This window comes from Miscanthus floridulus, chromosome 2 (genome assembly GCF_019320115.1).
Source record: "Miscanthus floridulus cultivar M001 chromosome 2, ASM1932011v1, whole genome shotgun sequence".
Taxonomy (NCBI): domain Eukaryota; kingdom Viridiplantae; phylum Streptophyta; class Magnoliopsida; order Poales; family Poaceae; genus Miscanthus; species Miscanthus floridulus.
In genome coordinates this window covers 157,976,592-157,995,623 of record NC_089581.1, presented here as the reverse complement: position 1 = coordinate 157,995,623, position 19,032 = coordinate 157,976,592, and the positions used below count along the sequence as shown (strand labels likewise).

The window sequence follows — 19,032 nt, the reverse complement described above, 5'->3', positions numbered from 1 at the left end:
CAATGACACGAGCAATTCACTAGAGTTACCTTTCGGCGCTCCGTCGGGGAAGGTACAACTCCCCTCACAATCACCGAAGGCGGCCACGAACGATCACCAACTCGTGCCGATCCTTCACCGCTGCTCCAACCATCTAGGTGGTGGCAACCGCCAAGAGAAACAAGCGAAATCCGCAGCGCAACATGAATACCAAGTGCCACTAGATACAATCACTCAAGCAATACACTTGGATTCTCTCCCAATCTCACAATAATGATGGATCAATGATGGAGATGAGTGGGAGGGCTTTGGCTAAGCTCACAAGGTTGTTATGTCAATAAAAATGTGCAAGAATTCTCCTTTGAGCCGGCCATGGGGCTATATATAGAGCCCCCATCAAATAGAGCCGTTATACCTCTTCACTGGGCAAAACGCGCTCTGACCGGACGCTCCGGTCATACTGACCGGACGCTGGCCCTCAGCGTCCGGTCGCCCGATGGACGCCACGCGTCACCGTCTTCAAACGCTGTTCGTCAGATTTCAACGGCTACGAAGTTGACCGGACGCTCCGGTCAAAACTGACCGGACGCTGAAGCTCCAGCGTCCGGTCGTTTCCAGTAAGCTCCCCGAGGCATATTTTTTCGACCGGACGCGTTCGGTCCACCTTGACCGGACGCAGACCAGCGTCCGGTGCTCAACCCTAGCGACTGTGCCATCTGACAGCTCGACCGGACGCAGCCCTTCAGCGTCCGGTCGCTGAGTGACCCAGCGTCTGGTCAGTAGATCGACGCCAGCATCATTTCGACCAACTCCATTTCAACTCTAACTACTTCACCCTTACTCAAATGTGCCAACCACCAAGAATTTTGCATCCGGCGCAATAGAAAATAGACATTTCATTTTCCTAAAAGCGTCGAATCCCGCCACCTTGCGCACATGTGTTAGCCTTTTTTCACAAATATTTTCAAGGGTGTTAGCACTCCACTAGATCCTAAATGCATATGCAATGAGTTAGAGCATCTAGTGGCACTTTAATAACCGCATTCCGATACGAGTTTCACTCCTCTTAATAGTACGGCTATCTATCCTAAATGTGATCACACTTACTAAGTGTCTTGATCACTAAAACAAAATGGCTCCTACATTTTATACCTTTGCCTTGAGCCTTTTGTTTTTCTCTTTCTTCTTTTCCAAGTTCAAGCATTTGATTATCACCATGCTATCACCATTGTCATGATCTTCGACATTGCTTCATCACTTGGAGTAGTGCTACCTATCTCATAATCACTTTGATAAACTAGGTTAGCACTTAGGGTTTCATCAATTAACCAAAACCAAACTAGAGCTTTCAAGAGGGAACAAACATAAATCGAGAAAACACGTAAACATATAATAGATACATTACCACGTAAATCAAGAAGCAGGGACGAAGCTAGGAAAAAATTTAGGAGGGGCTAAACAACGGCAATTAGTAAGAAAAGAGGTTCAACAAATCTTAGCCCCTCCTACCTGTACATCTACAGCTGAAATTTCAGACGACGGCTCCACGGGACTTCGCTTGCTCGCGAGCGGTAGGGGGGCTAGAGCCCCCCTAGCCCCACCGCTGGCTCCGTGCCTATCAAGAAGCATTGTTTTGTTGCCACTCTGGTAGAGGAAAAAGTCTACTTAACCTCCCACCTATCAACCATGGTCTACTTCACCCCCAAACTATAAAACCGTCTATTTTACCCCCTAAACTTTTCAAAACCGTCTATTTTACCCCTGGGCGGTTTTCGACGGTGGTTTTGCTAGAGTAACCGTGGTTTTGCTACAGTAACTACGGTTTCACCTTTTCTTTTTTTATTTATTTTCGCTGAATCTTTGAAAAATCATAGTAAATCATAGAAAATCATAAAATGGAAAATCCAATTTTGTTGGACTCCATATGAGTAGATCTACATAGTTAACATATAATGTTGTATGCTTTAGTACAAAGGTTTTGCTGTACCTTTAGATTAATTAGAAAATCTAATTTTATCTGTAATTAATTGGAATTTATCTATAACTAAGTTATACATGGTCTAATGAGTACGAAATTTTTACTATAGTTCAAGCATACAATAATTAGCCTACCATAAAAATTTCACCATAATTGGACCACAGAAGCTGCAGCTATGAATTGTTTCAATTAATTACAGACAAAATTAGATTTTCCAATTAATCTAAAACTACAGCAAAAATTTTGTACTAAAGCATATCATATTATATGTTCATTGTGTAGATCTACTCATGTGGAGTCCAACAAAATTAGATTTTCTATTTTATAATTTTTCTGTGATTTACTATGATTTTTTAAAGATTCACCAGAAATAAATATAAAAAAAAGACAAAACCACCATCACTATAGCAAAACCACTGTTACTGTAGCAAAAATACCGTCGAAAACCGCCTAGGGGGTAAAATAGACGGTTTTGAAAAGTTCAGGAGGTCAAATAGACGGTTTTATAGTTTGGGAGTGAAGTAGACCATGGTTGATAGGTGGGGGGTTAAGTAGACTTTTTCCCTCTGGCAGACAAGGATGCCAAAGGCGCAAAGAGTTTCTTTTTTTCACGAACAATGGAGCAAAAACTTGATAGAAAGAGATGGAATGATTTCGCTTCCCTGAAAACACCATATAATGTGTGTGACTCTTCCCCCACCCCCCCCCCCCCCCCCCCCCCCCCCCTCGATCAATTATTTCTGACCAGATCAACTATGAACTATTTTTTGGAGCATGTGCGCCTAAAAATTTTCTCAGTTTTCTCCATTTTGTCACGGGACAAAACCAAATAGACCGTACATTCGTACATACCCACAGCAGTCACCGAGAATCCGCAATGCATACCGTTGGGTTCGATGCACCGTCACGAGCAAGACCGGAGCCCCTGTGCACGGCGAGGCATCTACAGTATCAGCGTACACCAAGTCACGAACCCATGAAAAAAGTGTGAGATACCCACGGTCCCAGCCTCCCAGGAAACTGTTGTTGCCTTCCCGGCCGTGACCACAGCAGTGACAGTAACCGCGCTGACGCCCCGCCCCGTCGGCCCGCGAGCTCAATGCCCCGCCCCACCTCGCCCCGTGGCCCGTGCACCCGACGAGAGAACAGAACCCATGTCCGGATGCACACGCCCGTGCGCGCGACACCGACACGGCGACACCCAGCAGCAGCTAGGCCAGCTGCAGACCCAGCACAGCGAAGCGAGTCCACAGGCGCCGGTCGCGTCCGTGGCAGCACACCGCGGTCGCCTCTGCCGTGCCCGCGGGTTCTCCGCTCTTCCCGGTTGTCGTCCACTGCGACAGGACGTCCAACCGTCCGGTTAGGCCTTGTTTTAAAGTTTGGGTGTTACGTCGGTTATTATATTGGGTGTATCCCTATGCTATAAGATAAATTTATTAAGTCTAATTAATTCATCATTAACATATAGCATCACATTGACAAATTATAAATTAATTAGGTTTAAAAAATTCATCTTTATAAATTAATAGTAAACTATGTAATTAATCATTATTTAGTTTATATTTAATATTTTATATATGTATCTAAACATTGGACGAGATATCTAGCAAACTCAGTGCTGGGCCGCTGGTCCGTCCGTCGTCCGTCACAGCACGTCGTCGTGCCCGTGCCCGGCAGACGGCAGTCAAAGCCTGGCAGCGTGACGGGCACTCCCTGAGACCCTGACGCGGCCGGCGCGGACGACGAGGGAATGGCGATGGCAGGCGGCCTCGGGGGTTGCCAACTGACCAGCGTGCGTCCGGGCGTCTGTCTCGCGTGCACGGTGTGCCAGTAGCGTCACTGTGACCGCATGACGCCTTCCTGCCTGCCAGGGGACACGACTCACAGGGCCCCTAGTTTGAGGTTCTGCCAGTCGGTCTGTCTAGGCTACGCATGCGCTGAATGGTTTTCCCCCCTTTTTATTTTAATGTACTTATTTTAAATCAATACTAATAATCTAAAAATATTTATTTTTAGATCTACGGGCCCCCTAGTCTGAGTAGTTTTTAGTCATGTAGAGATATTTTTAATTGGTGAATCTCATTGAAAAATGTGATCTCTAATTCTATAATTACATATTTTTTGAGACAAAATTTGAACATTAAAATTACACATATTTTTTTAAGATGGAGGAGTAACTTGTTTGATCGCACCAATGACCAAATCATGCTGTCACGTCATATGCACTAATGTTAACATCAATGATCTAATGAGTAGGAGCATTTTTATGTCCTGCTCTTTAGCGTGACTAAGGGCCTGTTTAGTTCTATCCCAAAACGCTAAATTTTTCAAGATTTCCCGTCACATCGAATCTTTGGACGCATGCATGAAGTATTAAATATAAATAAAAAATAAAACTAATTACACAGTTTAGACGAAATCCACGAGACGAATCTTTTAAGCCTAATTAGACTATGATTAAACACTAATTGCTAAATAACAACGAAAACGCTACCGTGCCAATTTTATCAAAAATTTTGGAACTAAACTGAGCCTAAGTGGTTTTTGTCTCGACACCTTTGGTTGGCACCACAGCAAGGAGCCCTAGACCATGCTACACCTTTTTACTACAATCAATGAAATGACACTGACCAATAGATAGGAGTCTGCTCTACGAACATAAGATGCTAGACCGCTAATTATCGCTCATATCATGCATATGTTAATCACCAAAACAAAAACAAGGGATGTATGGTTACATAAAGAAACAAGAAAAGATATCTTAACTAGGTTGTTAGAAACAAGCAAGGACACATTGGGTTCCTCAAACCCTTCAATCACTCGTCCCTCCGTAGATGGAACACGAGGTGGTGGAAAAAGGGATAAACCTAACAAAGATTTATGTTAAGGTGAAGGAGATAGAAGAAAATAGAGAAAATAAATGATATGTAAGTTTACACAAAGCTGATGCACGTGCTCCAAGATAGTTTGTGAGAGTGGAAAAAGGGATAAGCCGACAAGTATAACAAAGATTTATGTTAAGGCGAGGGAGAGAAGAGAAGAAGAGAGAGAAAAGAAGTGATATGTAAGATTATACACAGCTGATGCATGTGCTCTAAGATAGTTTGTGAGAGAAGAAAGTGACCGTGTATTATTGATAGTGTGTGTCTTTGTAACCAACTATTCAGATGAGTGAGCTAAGATAAGCTGTAAATGTCCTTCCAAGTAGCAGTGAGTTATATTATTAGACATGCTTTGGCTAAGGTTGGTAGCGATTATCGTGATAAAGGAATATGCCTCGTCCGAAGGAACCTTGTTTTCAATGTACTTGTCTAGCCTTTTAAAAAATAACTTCTCTTATTCGGTCTGTTCGCTGGTTGAATTCTGGGCTGATTTGTTGTGAGAGGAAAATACTGTTGGCTGACTGGTTTGAGCTGGCTGAAACCAACAAGTGAATTATTATTTGATTTGATCCACAAAACTCAACATATTTGTTGCAAGAAATGTAAACAATTCATTTTAGTGACCAGCACAAGGCCAAGTGCCATACATTTTTGAAACATCTAATTCTAAAGTAGGTCATCTGCTATTGTTGCGTTACAATCTCTCTGTGTTGGGGGTGTTTTTTTTTTTATCATAGGGGGGTTTTTACTGTATTGATGAACGGGCGATGGCTATTACCCTATAGGTGCCTAGATGGTGCAATTCTGATGGCAGTTCGAACTGGCGGACTGGCAACCAACGGTGGATCAGTAATTCCAGTATAGTCCTAGGCTCCTACTCCCTCCGTCCAAGAATAATTGCATTTCTAGAATTGGACACACAAACCAATACCAATAGAAAATGACAAAAATACTCCTATAAAACCGTAGTATCTGCAGCAGTGTGCGGCTGGTGTTCAGGTGGCCCACGCGCTCCTGTGTAATAAAACAATAAAAAAACCTCACTGCAGAAGTTTCTAGAGCATCCCAGACGGCAAGACACCTGTCGCTCAGCGTTCCCCACTGCTCAGGGCCGCCGCCGCCGCCCACCCGTTGACGCCGCTGGGCGCTTGCTTCATTCGAGCCCAAACGATCCGCCATCACAACACGTCGTGATGCCATTGCTACGTGTGCTCGCACACTGCTCACGCTAGGCCGCCGTTGTGCTCGCTCGATGCGCACAGGACCGCTGCTGCTTGCACTCGACCTCCACGCTGGGCCGCCGCCGCTGCGCTCACTCGATGCGCACAGGACCGCTGCCGCTTGCACTCGACCTCCACACCGGGCCGCCGCCGCGTGCTCACCTACTGCGCCGGGCCACCGCCAGGTGCATGCTCCAAGCCACGGCCCGGCAGGCCGCCGATTGCGCACAATCACCCAGTGCGCCGCCCTCGCTATCACTGAGCGCCTCCCGCGTCGACGGCCACGGGCCACCGGAAGTGGGGCTCGACCCCTCCAGGCTCCAGCCAACCAGCCCTCCTGGATCCGGATTTTGCTCGCAGCTTCGATTGGGTATGGGGAGATGCGGGAGGAAACAAGTGGAGGAGAGAGCCAGAGAGGGTTGCCGCGTGTATTTTTTTAATCGGGAGACTAATGCATTGTTGCATGCAATAGTACTAACGAGTACATAAAATTCAAACCATAGAGGGTTCCACAGAGACCTGACACCCTACCCTAGCTGGCTATGTGTGCAAATAATATGGGAAAAAATTCAAACCGCAGACGGGCAAATAAGGCCCCATTTAGTTCAAAAATTTTTTGGCTTTTGATTATTGTAGCACTTTCGTTTTTATTTGGCAAAAATTGTCCAATTATGGACTAATTAGGCTTAAAAGATTCGTCTCACGATTTCTCGGTTAACTGTGCAATTAGTTTTTTTTTGTCTACATTTAATACTACATGCATGTACCGCAAGATTTGATGTGACGGATACTATACAAAAAATTTTGGTTTTTTGCTTCAACTAAACGGGGCCTAAAATTGGACGGAGGGAGTAGGTCCTAGCCCGTGAGTCCGTGGCTCCGTGAGCAGTGATGAACTGGTGACCTCCGATGCCCCATGGCCTGGTACAGTGGAGCCTTATTTTCAATACTCAAAAGTCAGAACTTCAGGCATACCCCATGCTCATTGATACTGTATGACGCTGTCTCTCGTCACTGCATAACTCAGCTACCAGTGGACGCCAAAAAACATGTCCAATGTTCAGCTAGTCACACAATGGCGCTCTTCAACGGGCGTCGCTGACCCCAAATTTTGCTAATAATTGTTTACAGTTTTACAGATGAACCCTCAGTTACACATGAATACTAACTATCTGATATTCTGATCAAGTTCAGGACCAGGACAACTGATGGCAAGTGTTAGGACCAAAGCAGTGTTTCCCGTCAGAGGCCGGTCCCCAATGGACGAAACAAAAACTGGAGATGCCTAGGAAATTCTTCACCAACAGCCCGTACAGGGGCCGCCACAACTCACGCCGCCACGAGCGGGAGCACCCGACGCCGCAGAGGGTTGCACCACCCCAGCGACGCGACGCCCACACCACACGAAGCTGCCCGACGTCTCGCACAGTTCACTGATGAGGTGCAGCTCGAGCAAATGCCGCCATTAATCGCCAGCCCACCCAGGCAGAAGGTGGCGACCATAAGGCAACCCATGCCAAAACGGAGCAGACGAATTGCCGCTCAGCCGCTGGTGCACATTCCGATCTCCAAGCGGGGCGACATGCTCCTCATGCGGAGGATGGGCTTTGCACCGCCGACAGGTCCAATCTCATCCACGTCCAAGAGAGTTTACGATGACTTTTTCGCAAGGAACTTACGTTGAGCGAAGTGGAAGCACTGGACGTGCTGTTCCCGGCGAGCAATGCTACGACCGGTACAAGACTCTTCTTGGATGACGGAGCAGAGTCGCGCGGTCGCTAGCGGAGACGCCCAGCTCCGTAAGTTACTGCGCTGCTCGTAGTTCAGTTGTTACTTTTATGTAATATCGAAGTTTAAAACAGTCTACTAGAATGGTCCAGCCACAACGGTAAGACCTCCTAGGATGCTCATTAGAAGCGTGTCATATGCATGGTTAAACTCTTCTTCTTCTTAATTACAATGATACGCAAATCTTTTGCGTATTCGAGAAAAAAAAAATGCCTTCAGCAAGTCCGACCCTTGTTTTTCGTCGGTCTGTGTACACCAAGTGCAGTAAGGATCAGCAGAATGCTTTTGCTACCCCAAGAACAAGCTGAGCAAATCGCACCTGTCAAAGACTCAGGTGCATCTCAATCAATAAAGCGTTAGAATTAACTTTTAAACGGACGACAAAGAGAGATTAGAGAATAAGAAACAGCGGTAGTTACCCCGCTGAAATATTGTTAATGCCCACCGGGGAATGACACAAAACAGAAAGACGGGTCTGTGCAAGATACCTTGCATCAATCCCAGCTAGTTCTGTTACGTCTAAATTCCTTCTTCTGTGAAATCACCTTCTTATTCTGAAGTCTCTTCCTTTCAGCGGCTGCAGCACTGTAATTACCAACGGAACAATAAAATTACCACTGTGATTTGCCCCAAAAATGGAACGTTTAATCTTTGCAGTCAAGAAACATCCTATATCAAATTTTGAGTACAAGTGAAATAGTAAAGATTTAGCCATTACAACTACAGACGGTTTCTATGATCTCCTGAAGAAACAACCCAAACGTTCTGAACAATAAATTACTAGCAACTGCAGTGCCATTCTTAAGCAACTGCAGTGCCATTCTTAACTGTAACTACTAGTAGTGATATGATACACTTAAAACAAAAACACTAATCTACACAATTTATGCATTTGACATTGGAAAGTGCAATATTGAACTCTGGAGAGAGTTAATAGACTTTAAGTATGATACTAACAATAAGAACATTTTTCAATCGAGAACTAGTGGCGCCTCTAATTTTTTTAAAGGGTTCATGCGGGCTGCTCAAGCGACCAGAATGGGCTTTAGGTGGAAGATTGGTGATGGAAAGAAAATTCGCTTTTGGGAAGATAACTGGCTGGGTACCTCAAGCATAGTTATTCAGTATTATAGACTGTACAGGTTGGTCAATGAGCATAATATCACTGTTTGTGATGCTTGGGATGGTTTAAATCTTAAATGCACCTTTAGGAGGACTTTTGATGGTGTTTTGGAACAGCAGTGGTTAGAGATCTTGAATTTGGCTTCTACTATAGTTTTCAGTCAGGAGGAAGATGCTATGATTTGGCAGTATAATTCAAATGGCATCTACTCAACACAGTCCCTTTATAAAATTATTAACTTTAGAGGAGTCCAGCCTGTGTTTGTGTCCGCTGTGTGGGATATCAAAGTCCCTCCTAGAGTTCACTTTTTCTTGTGGTTGCTATCCAAAAACAAGGTTCTTACTAGAGACAACCTGAGTAAGAGAAGAAAGTTAGATGATGTCTCGTGTCTTTTCTGTTGTGAATTGGAATCTGTTTTGCATTTGTTTTTTGAGTGTGCCGTTGCTGCACACTCTGGTGTGTGCTCTCTGATATTTTTCAAGTAAATTTAGGGGGTTCCTTTGAGTCTATTGGATAATTTTGGCTTAGCAATAGAAGGCATGTGGTGTTGAACTTAGTCACCTCTGCTGCTCTTTGGAGCTTATGGAAGCTAAGAGATGACCTTTATTCTCAGAATGTAGGCTGGAAAGGGATGGATATCCTGCTGAACAAGATTGCTTTTATGGCACAGAATTGGCTAATTTGTGCCCGGAGAACAAAAGGGATGCTCTGTCAAGAATTGTTCTGGAGATCAAGAGGAAAGCTTCTATAACTCTGTGGCTTCCTCCCTGAAGAACATGGTGGGTCTGAACGTGTCTCTGGAGAAGTTGCAAGTGATGGGACAGGATGCAGAGTTATCTCAAGATGAAGCCGGATCTGGTTCCTCCTCCGGGTGCAATCCAAGACTGGGGCGCCTGCAGGCTGGTTTGAGTTTCTGTCTGTCAGTCTTGTATGGGTGTGGTGCAGCGTCTGTAAGTCGTTCTGTTGGTTAGCCTGTGGTGCAGCCGACGGGTGAATTGTCCAGAACTGTGGGAGATTTTGCTGTTTTCAGTTTTTAGGGTCAATCAGTAGGTTGAGGTGCATCAGGTCTATCTGGAGTGTGAGGATTTGGTGGATGATACTTTCAGAGCTGTAAGGATTTTGCTGTCTTTTAATGAAAGTTAAAAGATGGGGGGCATCAGCCATTGAACTCTAAAAAAAAGTGCAATATTGAAGCATCTCAAAGTAAGTCCATGAAATATCTGAAAGATATGATCGTCAATAATGCAGAACTACCAGGAACTTTAGAGTATGAGAAGTTTAAGAAAATCATATACGGTGTTCCTTTAATTCAATTCTGGAGAAATTATTGAGCACTTTGGTGCAGTCTATCTCATATAAGAACTACTAATTGACACATGACTTAGGAGGAAGCAACTGGTGAAATAAACAGCTTACATTTTTTCAATCTTTTTCTTCTGGTCTTCTGTTGGGGGTGGAGGAACATATGATGCAGCATCAATGATTGCCTGTTCAAGATAGATTTGTGGAGTAAGGCAAGTGATCTAGCCCTAGAAAAAAAATGAAATGGAAGAAGCATACCTGTATTTTCTGCAATGCATCTTCAATGTTGCCCCTAAGATGACAAAATCGTATCAATTGCAATAAAAAATGACTAAAAGGATAATAGAACTATAATTACTTCTGTGTTCTAGTTTTTGTAGAAGATATAACAAGCTCTCCATCTTTATTTATCCTGTTCTTCTCCTGTACATAAAGAGAACTCAAAATATAAACAATCTGTTCACAGGATTTAGAAAAGAGATATGAAAGGAATTAATAAAATGCATATAAGACTAGATGATTATAAAAGAGTGTAAGGAAACAGTAGTTACATAAGGAGGTTTCTTTTACCGCTTGTAATATTCGTTCCTTGATTCTCTCCCCAAGCCAGAGAGCTTGCTTAACATTGAATCGCATGTCAACCTTTGTGTTAACTGTAAGATGGTAGTGGGACTTTAGAACAAAGAGGCAAAAATTAAGCTGTGACTTATTTAAGTAATTGACTGATTATTACTCAGATATCTCTGAGTTTGTTAGAGGAAACCATGCATCAATTAGGAAATTTACTAGTATTAGGAACCTTATGCTTAGGAATATAAATTGGATATGATCTGTTGGCTGGCTGGTGCCCAAATACTATACACTATATAGGCAGGACATGCCTGCAAGGGAGATCGAACAATCAAGAAGCAACATAGCAATGAGCTTTGCCTACCCAAACTAGGTTATGATAAAAAAACTCTTCTCAACAGGAGAAGCCGTCGCCTAGAGGGTGGTCAGCCCTTATTTTGCCATATTCATCAGCCAAAAGAGTTTAAGCACATCAAAGTATGGGCAACAACAATTATCTAATGAATGTTCTTTAAAAAAACAACTATCTAATATTCTAATCTAATAAATAAGAATGAAAATTAGAAAAAGAGAAAAATACATGCTATTGAGTGATTGAGATCTGAATGAAGCATGCCACTCATTAAATTCTGAATGCAGAAACAGGAGGAAGAGAATACAAATGTAAATAAATGTCAATACGATGATTAAACACATGAGAAACTGGCACCAATGGTCTATATGCAATGAAAAAAAAAAGAATGTGGAAAAGATGAAACCTTTATTAACATTCTGACCACCAGGACCACCACTTCTTGCAAAATTAACAGTAACATGATCTGCAGATAAAATGGAGTTAGAACAAATTTTGGCAATTCAAGCACTAATTAGACATGGTCATCAAATTTCAAAAATCATTTCATAACACTGAAAATATTTCATGTTGGACCCATATAATTATCGAGACAGGAAACCACCATAAGTTCTAATTACATGGATATTATCGTCTTCCAGTCCCATCTACAGTTCTACAGATATTGCAGTTGATGGCATACCAAATCCACTCAGGTTCATAGAAAGAGCTCTCAATCGTCCTCTGTTGCACAGGTAACATCTTCATCTTCAACAATATGTGACAAGAAAATGCATTCTCAATTGCAACTAACCCAGAACATCGCAGAAGATGTTGTGTTTATACTGTCTTATGAACACAAAATACAGTTCGAGACATTGATTTACAAGCCAAAACTCATTATCACCTCAACCATCCCACGCTTTCCATGTTTTCTCTTGTACTCTATCCTTTTTTGGAAGTGAGTAAAGACCCCATTTCCATTACTGTACTAACAGAAATACAAGCGGTCTGATAACCAGAAAAAGAAGGGAGAAAACAGCGCCGGGCAGATGTACTAGGACTAACCTACTTGATTCAAGCAACTAGCCTAGCACTATAACCCATGCAAACACAGTTTAAAGAGCACAACATCCAGAACAAAAGCAGCTACAAGCTCCCTGGACAGTTCAACACCATTGAACAGAATATGTAAACACCATGGCAAAAGGCCAGTTTCATGAAGTAACTTGTACCCTCATCTGCTTTTGTAAGGTTCATTAACTTGCATTCTACAGCACCGGCAGTTTCTAATCAAAGAACGGCACGCTGATAAAAGATCATACCAATCATGTTCACAGATTGTTTGTAAAGTGAAATGAACTTAGCATGGAATTAATGAATTAGTAGCAGATACATTTAAATCACACAGACAACTCCCTGGGGGTAACCATTTCGGTCAAATGAACTTACCACATACGCCCATAAGTTATTATGCAAATAGGATTTCTACAGGCTTGAGCCCTGAGGAGACCCAGTGCAAAGCTCCTATAACAGTTGCATACAGCGCCCCTTGTGATCATAATAAGTATTAACGCCGGATTCTCGACTATGAACTGTGGTACATAAGCTGCAGACTACACCAGGTTTGATGCTAGGGCGTGACATTGACATTCTGAAATCAATAAGGGTTCTGGGACCGATTGGAAGGCAGAATGAGGATTGAGGCCAGCTGTAGTTAATTACCCAGGGTGATCTTGGGGGCAGGGTCGGAGCCCGCCGACGCGGCGCGCTCCTCGGCGTCCCGTAGCACCTGCCGCGTCAGAGCCAGCCGAGCCGACACCTTCTTGCCCCCGTCTTCGCCGGCCCCAGCCGCCGAGCACCGGAGGCGTACGAGCCCGGTCCGGCCAACGGCCAGGTTCAGGCCCAGGCTCGGGACAGGGCATGGAGGAGCCTGGAACAGGAGGGAGGAAACGTGGCGGAAACCGAACCGCAGGAGGCTGCCGCCCCGCATGGCGGTCGCCATTAGTCAGCGTGTGGAGGAAGGCGGAGCGGCGGAACCAGAGAGCTCGGCCGCACGGCGAACGGGTGAAGGCGAAGCGAAAGGAGGCAGCAACAGCAACCAATTGCTTGGGCTTTTCTATAGTTTCGTTTGTTTTGCTGCCTGGGCTGACTTGAGATCTAGCCCATCTGGAGGACTTCTACTAATTGGGCCGAACTTACTTTCTTTTTTAAAAAACTTTGTTGGCTCTATGGCCTTTCATTACCAATCGCCTGACTCAGCCAAATCGTGAGTCACTTTGACACTTACACGGTCTAGGAGGGGGGCCAGTCCATATATGTGACTGTCTCGGGTCCCAACTTAAACTCAACTTCGCAATCTCGTGCGCAGCATGGAATAAGAGTTACATTTGGGCTTACAAAATGATCAGCAATCTACGAATGTCCCTAAAGACCCATACCGATGGGCGCTCGGTCTAGGGAGTCCAACGTGATCGCTTCCTTCAAGATGCTTGGGTCCACCTCCACCTGAACACGAGATATGCCAAACATTTCCGCCGTCTTCAGGGCTTTTCAAACAACCCACAACTTCTGCCATCAGTGCATCTAGAACAACCCCAGCATTCCCCGCTCCGACCACCACATGATCACCGGCATGGTCTCTAATGATAAAACCCCAAGCACCATTCCCAGTTGCTTTCACATAAGCACCATCAGTGTTGATCTTCAGAATACCTAGGGGAGGCCTCGACCATTTCGGCTTCGGCATGACAGCAGGCTTCTGTGTAGTTCCTTGTTTCTTTAGCAAGCCAGCCACCTTAAGAGTAGCTTGACAGATCATATCCGTGCTCAGAGGTGGTTCACCGGCATTCAACTTGTTCCTTGCATCCCACAGTTTCCACAGCAGCATGCTGACTCGCATTGACTAAAAAGCACTGATGACTTGTCTTTGTTGATCATCTGACCTGAACACTCCTGATACACTTGGAGCACATGTGCAGATAAGTTGCATTCTCTCTATTTGCTTTTAAGAGAAGTGAAGCATCATTTGCAAACAGCAAGTGAGTAATGATGTGTGCATTAGCACATATAGTAATTCCCTGCAGCCTGCCTTCCACCTCCGCTATATTCAACATAGATGAGAATCCCTCAGCGCATAATAGGAACTTTCTGATGGTGATTTACCACCTCTCTAGACCATTTTCCCCATAAAACACAAATCACTAGCTCATGACAAGAAAATCCAATAATTAATAGCTAAACTCATAGGTTTTATTATATGTTTTTTTAAAAAAAATATCATTCCCGTCTCTTCATAAGTTATGTACACAATATTTTCTTATATGTCAAATTTCTTCTGTAAAACCAATTATTAAGAAGATAAGAAATTGGCAAGCGTGATGGCTAAAGAAAAATGCACAACCAAAAGGCCAAAGACACGTGCCTGACGGTTATGCAGCGTGTTCGCTTGGTTGTATTTGACTTATAAGCCATGATAACGAACATTATTTTTCTCTCACATCAAACCAGCCAACAGTACTTTCAGTCATGGCTTATAAGTCAAACTAGCCCAAACAAACAGTACGATGATAGCTGGAGGGTCCAATCAACCTATTCCATTGGGATCTGTGATGGGAAAGTTTCAAGCTTCCAAGGTTGGTCATCTCATGCCGCAACGCAAATGCAGCTTCGGCCAAACAAAAGAATCTGATGTGCGGTGGGACTCAAACTTACATATAAATCAAAATTAACATAAACTGTTCGTGATTAATGGCCATGTTCGCTTGAGCTACTTTTCAGACGTAGAATAGTATTTTTCTCTCACAACATTTTAGCATAAACATCAGCATAAGTCAAATTTCAGAATAAGCGAACAGGACCAATAATCCAACCCCATATTCACACAAGCAGCAGTAAACGGCTAAACGCAGATCATCGTGTTTTTAACGAACACAAGTAAAATCCCCGTGTTCTTTCTACCTGTGCAACAACCCTACCCTACTGCTCTTACAGCTACCAACCACGTCTGTAGCACTCCCATTCATGTCACTACAGCTACTCCCCAACCCCACGCTGCCGTTGGCGCTGCTCCCGCCATCTCTGTGGCCGCCGGTGCGGCCGTTACTGCTGCTGTAGAAGCACACGACCCTGCACTTCACCACGCCCGCGCCGGCCAGGTAGACGTGGAACCCTGGCGCCACCATCATCTTCACGCTGGCCGGTTCCAGCCTCCCCGCCCGGCTGGTCGTGGCGTCCTCCATGAACCGCGGGTCGAAGCGCGCTCCTCGCTCCGCGCGCACAACGGGGAGCGGCGGGTGGACGGACCGCGCCAGGAGGCGAACGCCCCACACGCCCTTGGCGGCAAGGAAGAAGGCCTGCAGCAGCGGCTCGGGCCACGCCCGCGCGCGCGCCCACCCGAGCGAGGACACCACCTCGCTCATCTTGGCGTCGCAGAAGCGGCTGAGCCCGTCGCTGTAGTGCTTGGTGCCGTGGAGCAGGACCTCCTCCCACGTGAGCACCGCGATGGCGTGGTACGCCGCGAGGTTGGCCTGGCACCGGCCCGCCGGGTCCGGGGTGTGGACGTCGGCGTCGGTGTCGAGCTCGAAGTCGGCGTGGAAAGCGCGGTTGAGGAAGCTCTGGAGGCTCGGGCCGGGGCTGGAGGGGCTGCGAAGGTGGGTGGACAGCGCGCTCGCGAGGTTCCGCACGGCGGCGCGCGCGGTGGAGACGGCGTGGAGGAAGGAGTCGACGGGGAAGGCGGCGGCGGCCGCGGGGGTCGGGAGCACGCGCGACTCGAGGCGCGCGAGCTTGAGCTCCAGCTCGGCGAGGGAGTGCTTCAGGCGCGTGGTCTCCTCCAGCGCCTCGTCCCGCGTGCGCGTGGCCGCGGCGAGCCGGCGGGAGAGGTCGGCCGCGGCGAGGCGCCACTGCTCGACGTCCCCGGCGGGAGAGGCCGACGTGGCCGACGGCGACGAGCGCGGGGTGGAGCGGCGGGTGAGGGAGACGAACAGCGAGCGGATGACGGCGCCGGGCGACGCCGGCGCGAGGGCGCGCTGCTTGAAGCGGCAGTCGGAGCAGGACACCGCCGCGACGTACGCCGCCGGGTCGGCGGCCGCGTCGCCGCTGCCCTTGGCCCCGCGGGGTGTTTTCTTGCTGGCGCCGCCGTGGCCGTGGTGGAGCGGCGTCGGGACTTGCGCGTACTTCTTGTCGGCCTTCTCCGGCGCCGCCTTGGTGCCGCCTCGCTGCTGCTGCTGCTTCGGCTCCGAGGCCTGACGGCGCACCATTGTGCAGTGAACGACTCAGCTGCTCAGGCAGGCACGGCAGAACCGTCGTAACAGAGGACGAGGAGAGGAGGGAGGCATACTTACAGCGGTGGGCAAGGGTGGAGAAGGAGACGAGACCATGGCCACCGCGGATGGAGCGCTACCTCCTGCGTGATACGTACAGCTCTGCGATGCTCTCCTCTTTTGATTGGGATCTGACTGACTTTAGGGGTTCTCACTTGTAGCCTGCTGTGTGAGGCCGGCGGTCGGTAGTGGAGCGGGCGCCCGTCCCGTCGTCCCCGTGTGCCTTGTGGCGGTGGCGAGGTCGCGATAGCGCTGTGGCCTGTGGGGCGCTCGCTGTGGTGGTGATGGTGGTGTGCTCCCGCGTCCGCGTGGGACAGGTCGTTTTTTGGGGGTTGGCTTCTCGCTCACGGGGTCGGGATGAGGGGGATGGGCCGCGGCGCGGGACGCCGGGACTTGAACGCCGGTCAGGTCGGGTCGTTGGTGCGTGGTTAATGCCCTGCTCCCGTCTTCCCCTCCTCTCGTCCTCCCTGAATCTTTATTAGCATCTCAAAGTACTGTCTCCAAGTAGAGCCACAGTAATCTGGTTTTTAGGAGTATTCTCTTGCCCTTTAATCCGGATCTCCGTAGCTCCTGCATTCTTGGAGAGCATCAGGCAGGGGCAAACGAAACTATAGAAAACTGTTGCTAGTACGTACGTCCTACGTACGCTTCCTGTTCCGGTGCTCCCTCGTACCGCCCGTCGCAGCGTGTCACGCCAAAGCGTCTGTCGAGACACGAGTACTCGAAGCACATACGTGCTACGGTCACATACTTCTACTGCATTTACAGATCCTGTTCATGTCTATCATGCGAGTTATGGGGCTCGGTGAGTAACGAAACGAAGCGCAAGACAAGAAGAAGAGAAGCCAGCACTTGGCAGGAGGAGTCCGGGCCCGGAGCTCGATCTGGACCGGCATCGCCCGCCTGGCTTGAATGTATTCGGAGCCGAGTGTGGTGGGGTGGAGACACGATCCGTAGTCCGAGCGGCGAAGTGAATGCCACCTTTGGTCCTGTTGGATACGGCTGAAAAATACGGTACGTTAGTTTATTGTGAGAGAGAAAATATTTTTAATGTGTTAATAGTACAACCGAACGTCCTCGCGACGGCGATGCCATGCCAGTCGCACTCGCACGACGCCGACCGCCCGGCTCTCCCCTGTCACTCGCAGCAGACTTGCAGCGCGCGGGGACGATGTCCGCGAATGGCGCACGCAGGCTGATTGCAGGCTGATTCCACCAGCCAAAGCGCACAGTTCACAGTTCACACTTCGGCAGAGGCCAGAGGGCCAGGGGCCGCAGCGTTCGATCAGGGAGACACTCGACAAGGACGACAACCCACAGCGCCTGTTCGGCTGGCTAAAAAAAAATATTATCGATATTAATTTATTATAAGAAAAAAATAATATTTTATAATTAAAAAATAGTGTACAATGCTGATCGCTGAGTAGGCAATTTTATAGTTGATGTGTCAGATGAGAATCAACAGATGCATAGTACATCTCATGACGTAGCAGATGAAATTGATATATTTCATTATATTAAAAAACTAGTACATGATAGTAATGTCATTGTAGTGATGCTTAACCTTAGGTACGTTCCACTATACCAGCATGACCTGACGACTTCTTCGAGTTCTGTACCTGTGACCGTGAGTTAAGTTAATGAACCAGCGGCCAGCGCCCCTTTTTCAGCGCACAAACAGTATTTTTATCTTATAACAAATTAGCTATCAGTACTTTCGACCATAGCTTATTAGCCAAGCGAACAAGACAGTCATGTTCCAGTGGCTGCTACTAGTACTGTGGCACCATATGAATTGAAAGGTTCTTAATTTTCTGAAACTTGTACTATATGACATTTGCGAGTCCCGAACTGCTGGATCTGCGTCCTGTTCATTTGGGTTTGTTTAGTTTATAAGTCGTGTTTTTTTCAGCCAACAAACAATATTTTTCTCTCACACCAAATCAACCAACAGTACTTTTAATCATGGCTTATCAGCCAAACAAGCCCAAACAAACATGGCGACGATATCTTCGCAATTATTGCGTGCATTTGACACTCTAGACGTCGTGGCACAAACACGAGTACAAGACACAGGTGAAATGATTCAAGTTCTTCATAATGTTGAAGAAGATGGCATGGCATTGCCTTGTGCCTTGGTCCTCGGCTCCTCCCCAATCCCCACTGATGAATGCCGCGACCGCGAGCCATCTTGCGACTAAGCATATCTTGTTCACGTCCACGATGCAATAGAGAATTCTTCTGCTTTATTTAGGAGCAGTCATGCTCCTAAAAGTAAATGGTTTATAATATTTTTTTTACTGTGAGAACTTACCAAAAAACATGACCATGTTCCACATTTCGGGCTGCTAAGTACCAGAGTTAGGCAGAGATGGGGAACGCTAAAGGGATTTTTTTTAACACAAACCCTAAAGGCTCGTTCGGTTTAGCTGGAACGAGGCCAGGAACAATTCCGGCTCATGAAGCTTATACAAATTAGATAACCGATCCAGCTAGGAATCTTTCCAGGGAGTCGTTCCCTTGCAACCGAACATGCCC

At 46.6% G+C, this 19,032-nt stretch overlaps 2 protein-coding genes across 4 annotated transcripts; both read right to left on the bottom strand.

Moving 5' to 3' along the window:
• Positions 1-6,973: 6,973 nt before the first annotated feature.
• Positions 6,974-13,260, bottom strand: LOC136540281 (uncharacterized). Of its 3 annotated transcripts, none has more exons than XM_066532281.1 (8): positions 12,899-13,260; positions 11,601-11,660; positions 10,843-10,925; positions 10,631-10,695; positions 10,531-10,564; positions 10,387-10,457; positions 8,336-8,432; positions 6,974-8,093 (listed from the first exon to the last, which is right to left on the bottom strand). In XM_066532281.1, exons 1-7 carry the CDS (start codon positions 13,176-13,178, stop codon positions 8,342-8,344), a joined length of 684 nt encoding a protein of 227 aa, XP_066388378.1. In that variant the 5' UTR covers positions 13,179-13,260; the 3' UTR covers positions 6,974-8,093; positions 8,336-8,341. The 3 variants fall into 3 exon arrangements, 2 of the variants coding, with proteins under 2 accessions (XP_066388378.1, XP_066388377.1); XR_010779917.1 differs by having other exon boundaries at positions 6,975-8,166; positions 8,267-8,432; XM_066532280.1 differs by having other exon boundaries at positions 6,977-8,166.
• A 1,722-nt stretch (positions 13,261-14,982) lies between these two features.
• On the bottom strand, positions 14,983-16,948 carry LOC136540279 (IRK-interacting protein-like). The gene is made up of 2 exons (XM_066532279.1): positions 16,516-16,948; positions 14,983-16,416 (listed from the first exon to the last, which is right to left on the bottom strand). Exons 1-2 carry the CDS (start codon positions 16,549-16,551, stop codon positions 15,130-15,132), a joined length of 1,323 nt encoding a protein of 440 aa, XP_066388376.1. The 5' UTR covers positions 16,552-16,948; the 3' UTR covers positions 14,983-15,129.
• Positions 16,949-19,032: the final 2,084 nt, after the last annotated feature.

Bases quoted from the DNA above. Each gene is read 5' to 3' on its own strand.
- LOC136540281 (XM_066532281.1), bottom strand. From the start codon at position 13,178: ATGGCGACCGCCATGCGGGGCGGCAGCCTCCTGCGGTTCGGTTTCCGC. The intron at 10,926-11,600 runs GTTTCATCTTTT...ACCATCTTACAG, and splicing joins TGGTCAGAATGTTAATAAAG to TTAACACAAAGGTTGACATG. The intron at 10,696-10,842 runs GTAAAAGAAACC...CTTTATGTACAG, and splicing joins AGGAACGAATATTACAAGCG to GAGAAGAACAGGATAAATAA.
- LOC136540279 (XM_066532279.1), bottom strand. From the start codon at position 16,551: ATGGTCTCGTCTCCTTCTCCACCCTTGCCCACCGCT. The intron at 16,417-16,515 runs GTAAGTATGCCT...GTGCGCCGTCAG, and splicing joins CTCCACCCTTGCCCACCGCT to GCCTCGGAGCCGAAGCAGCA.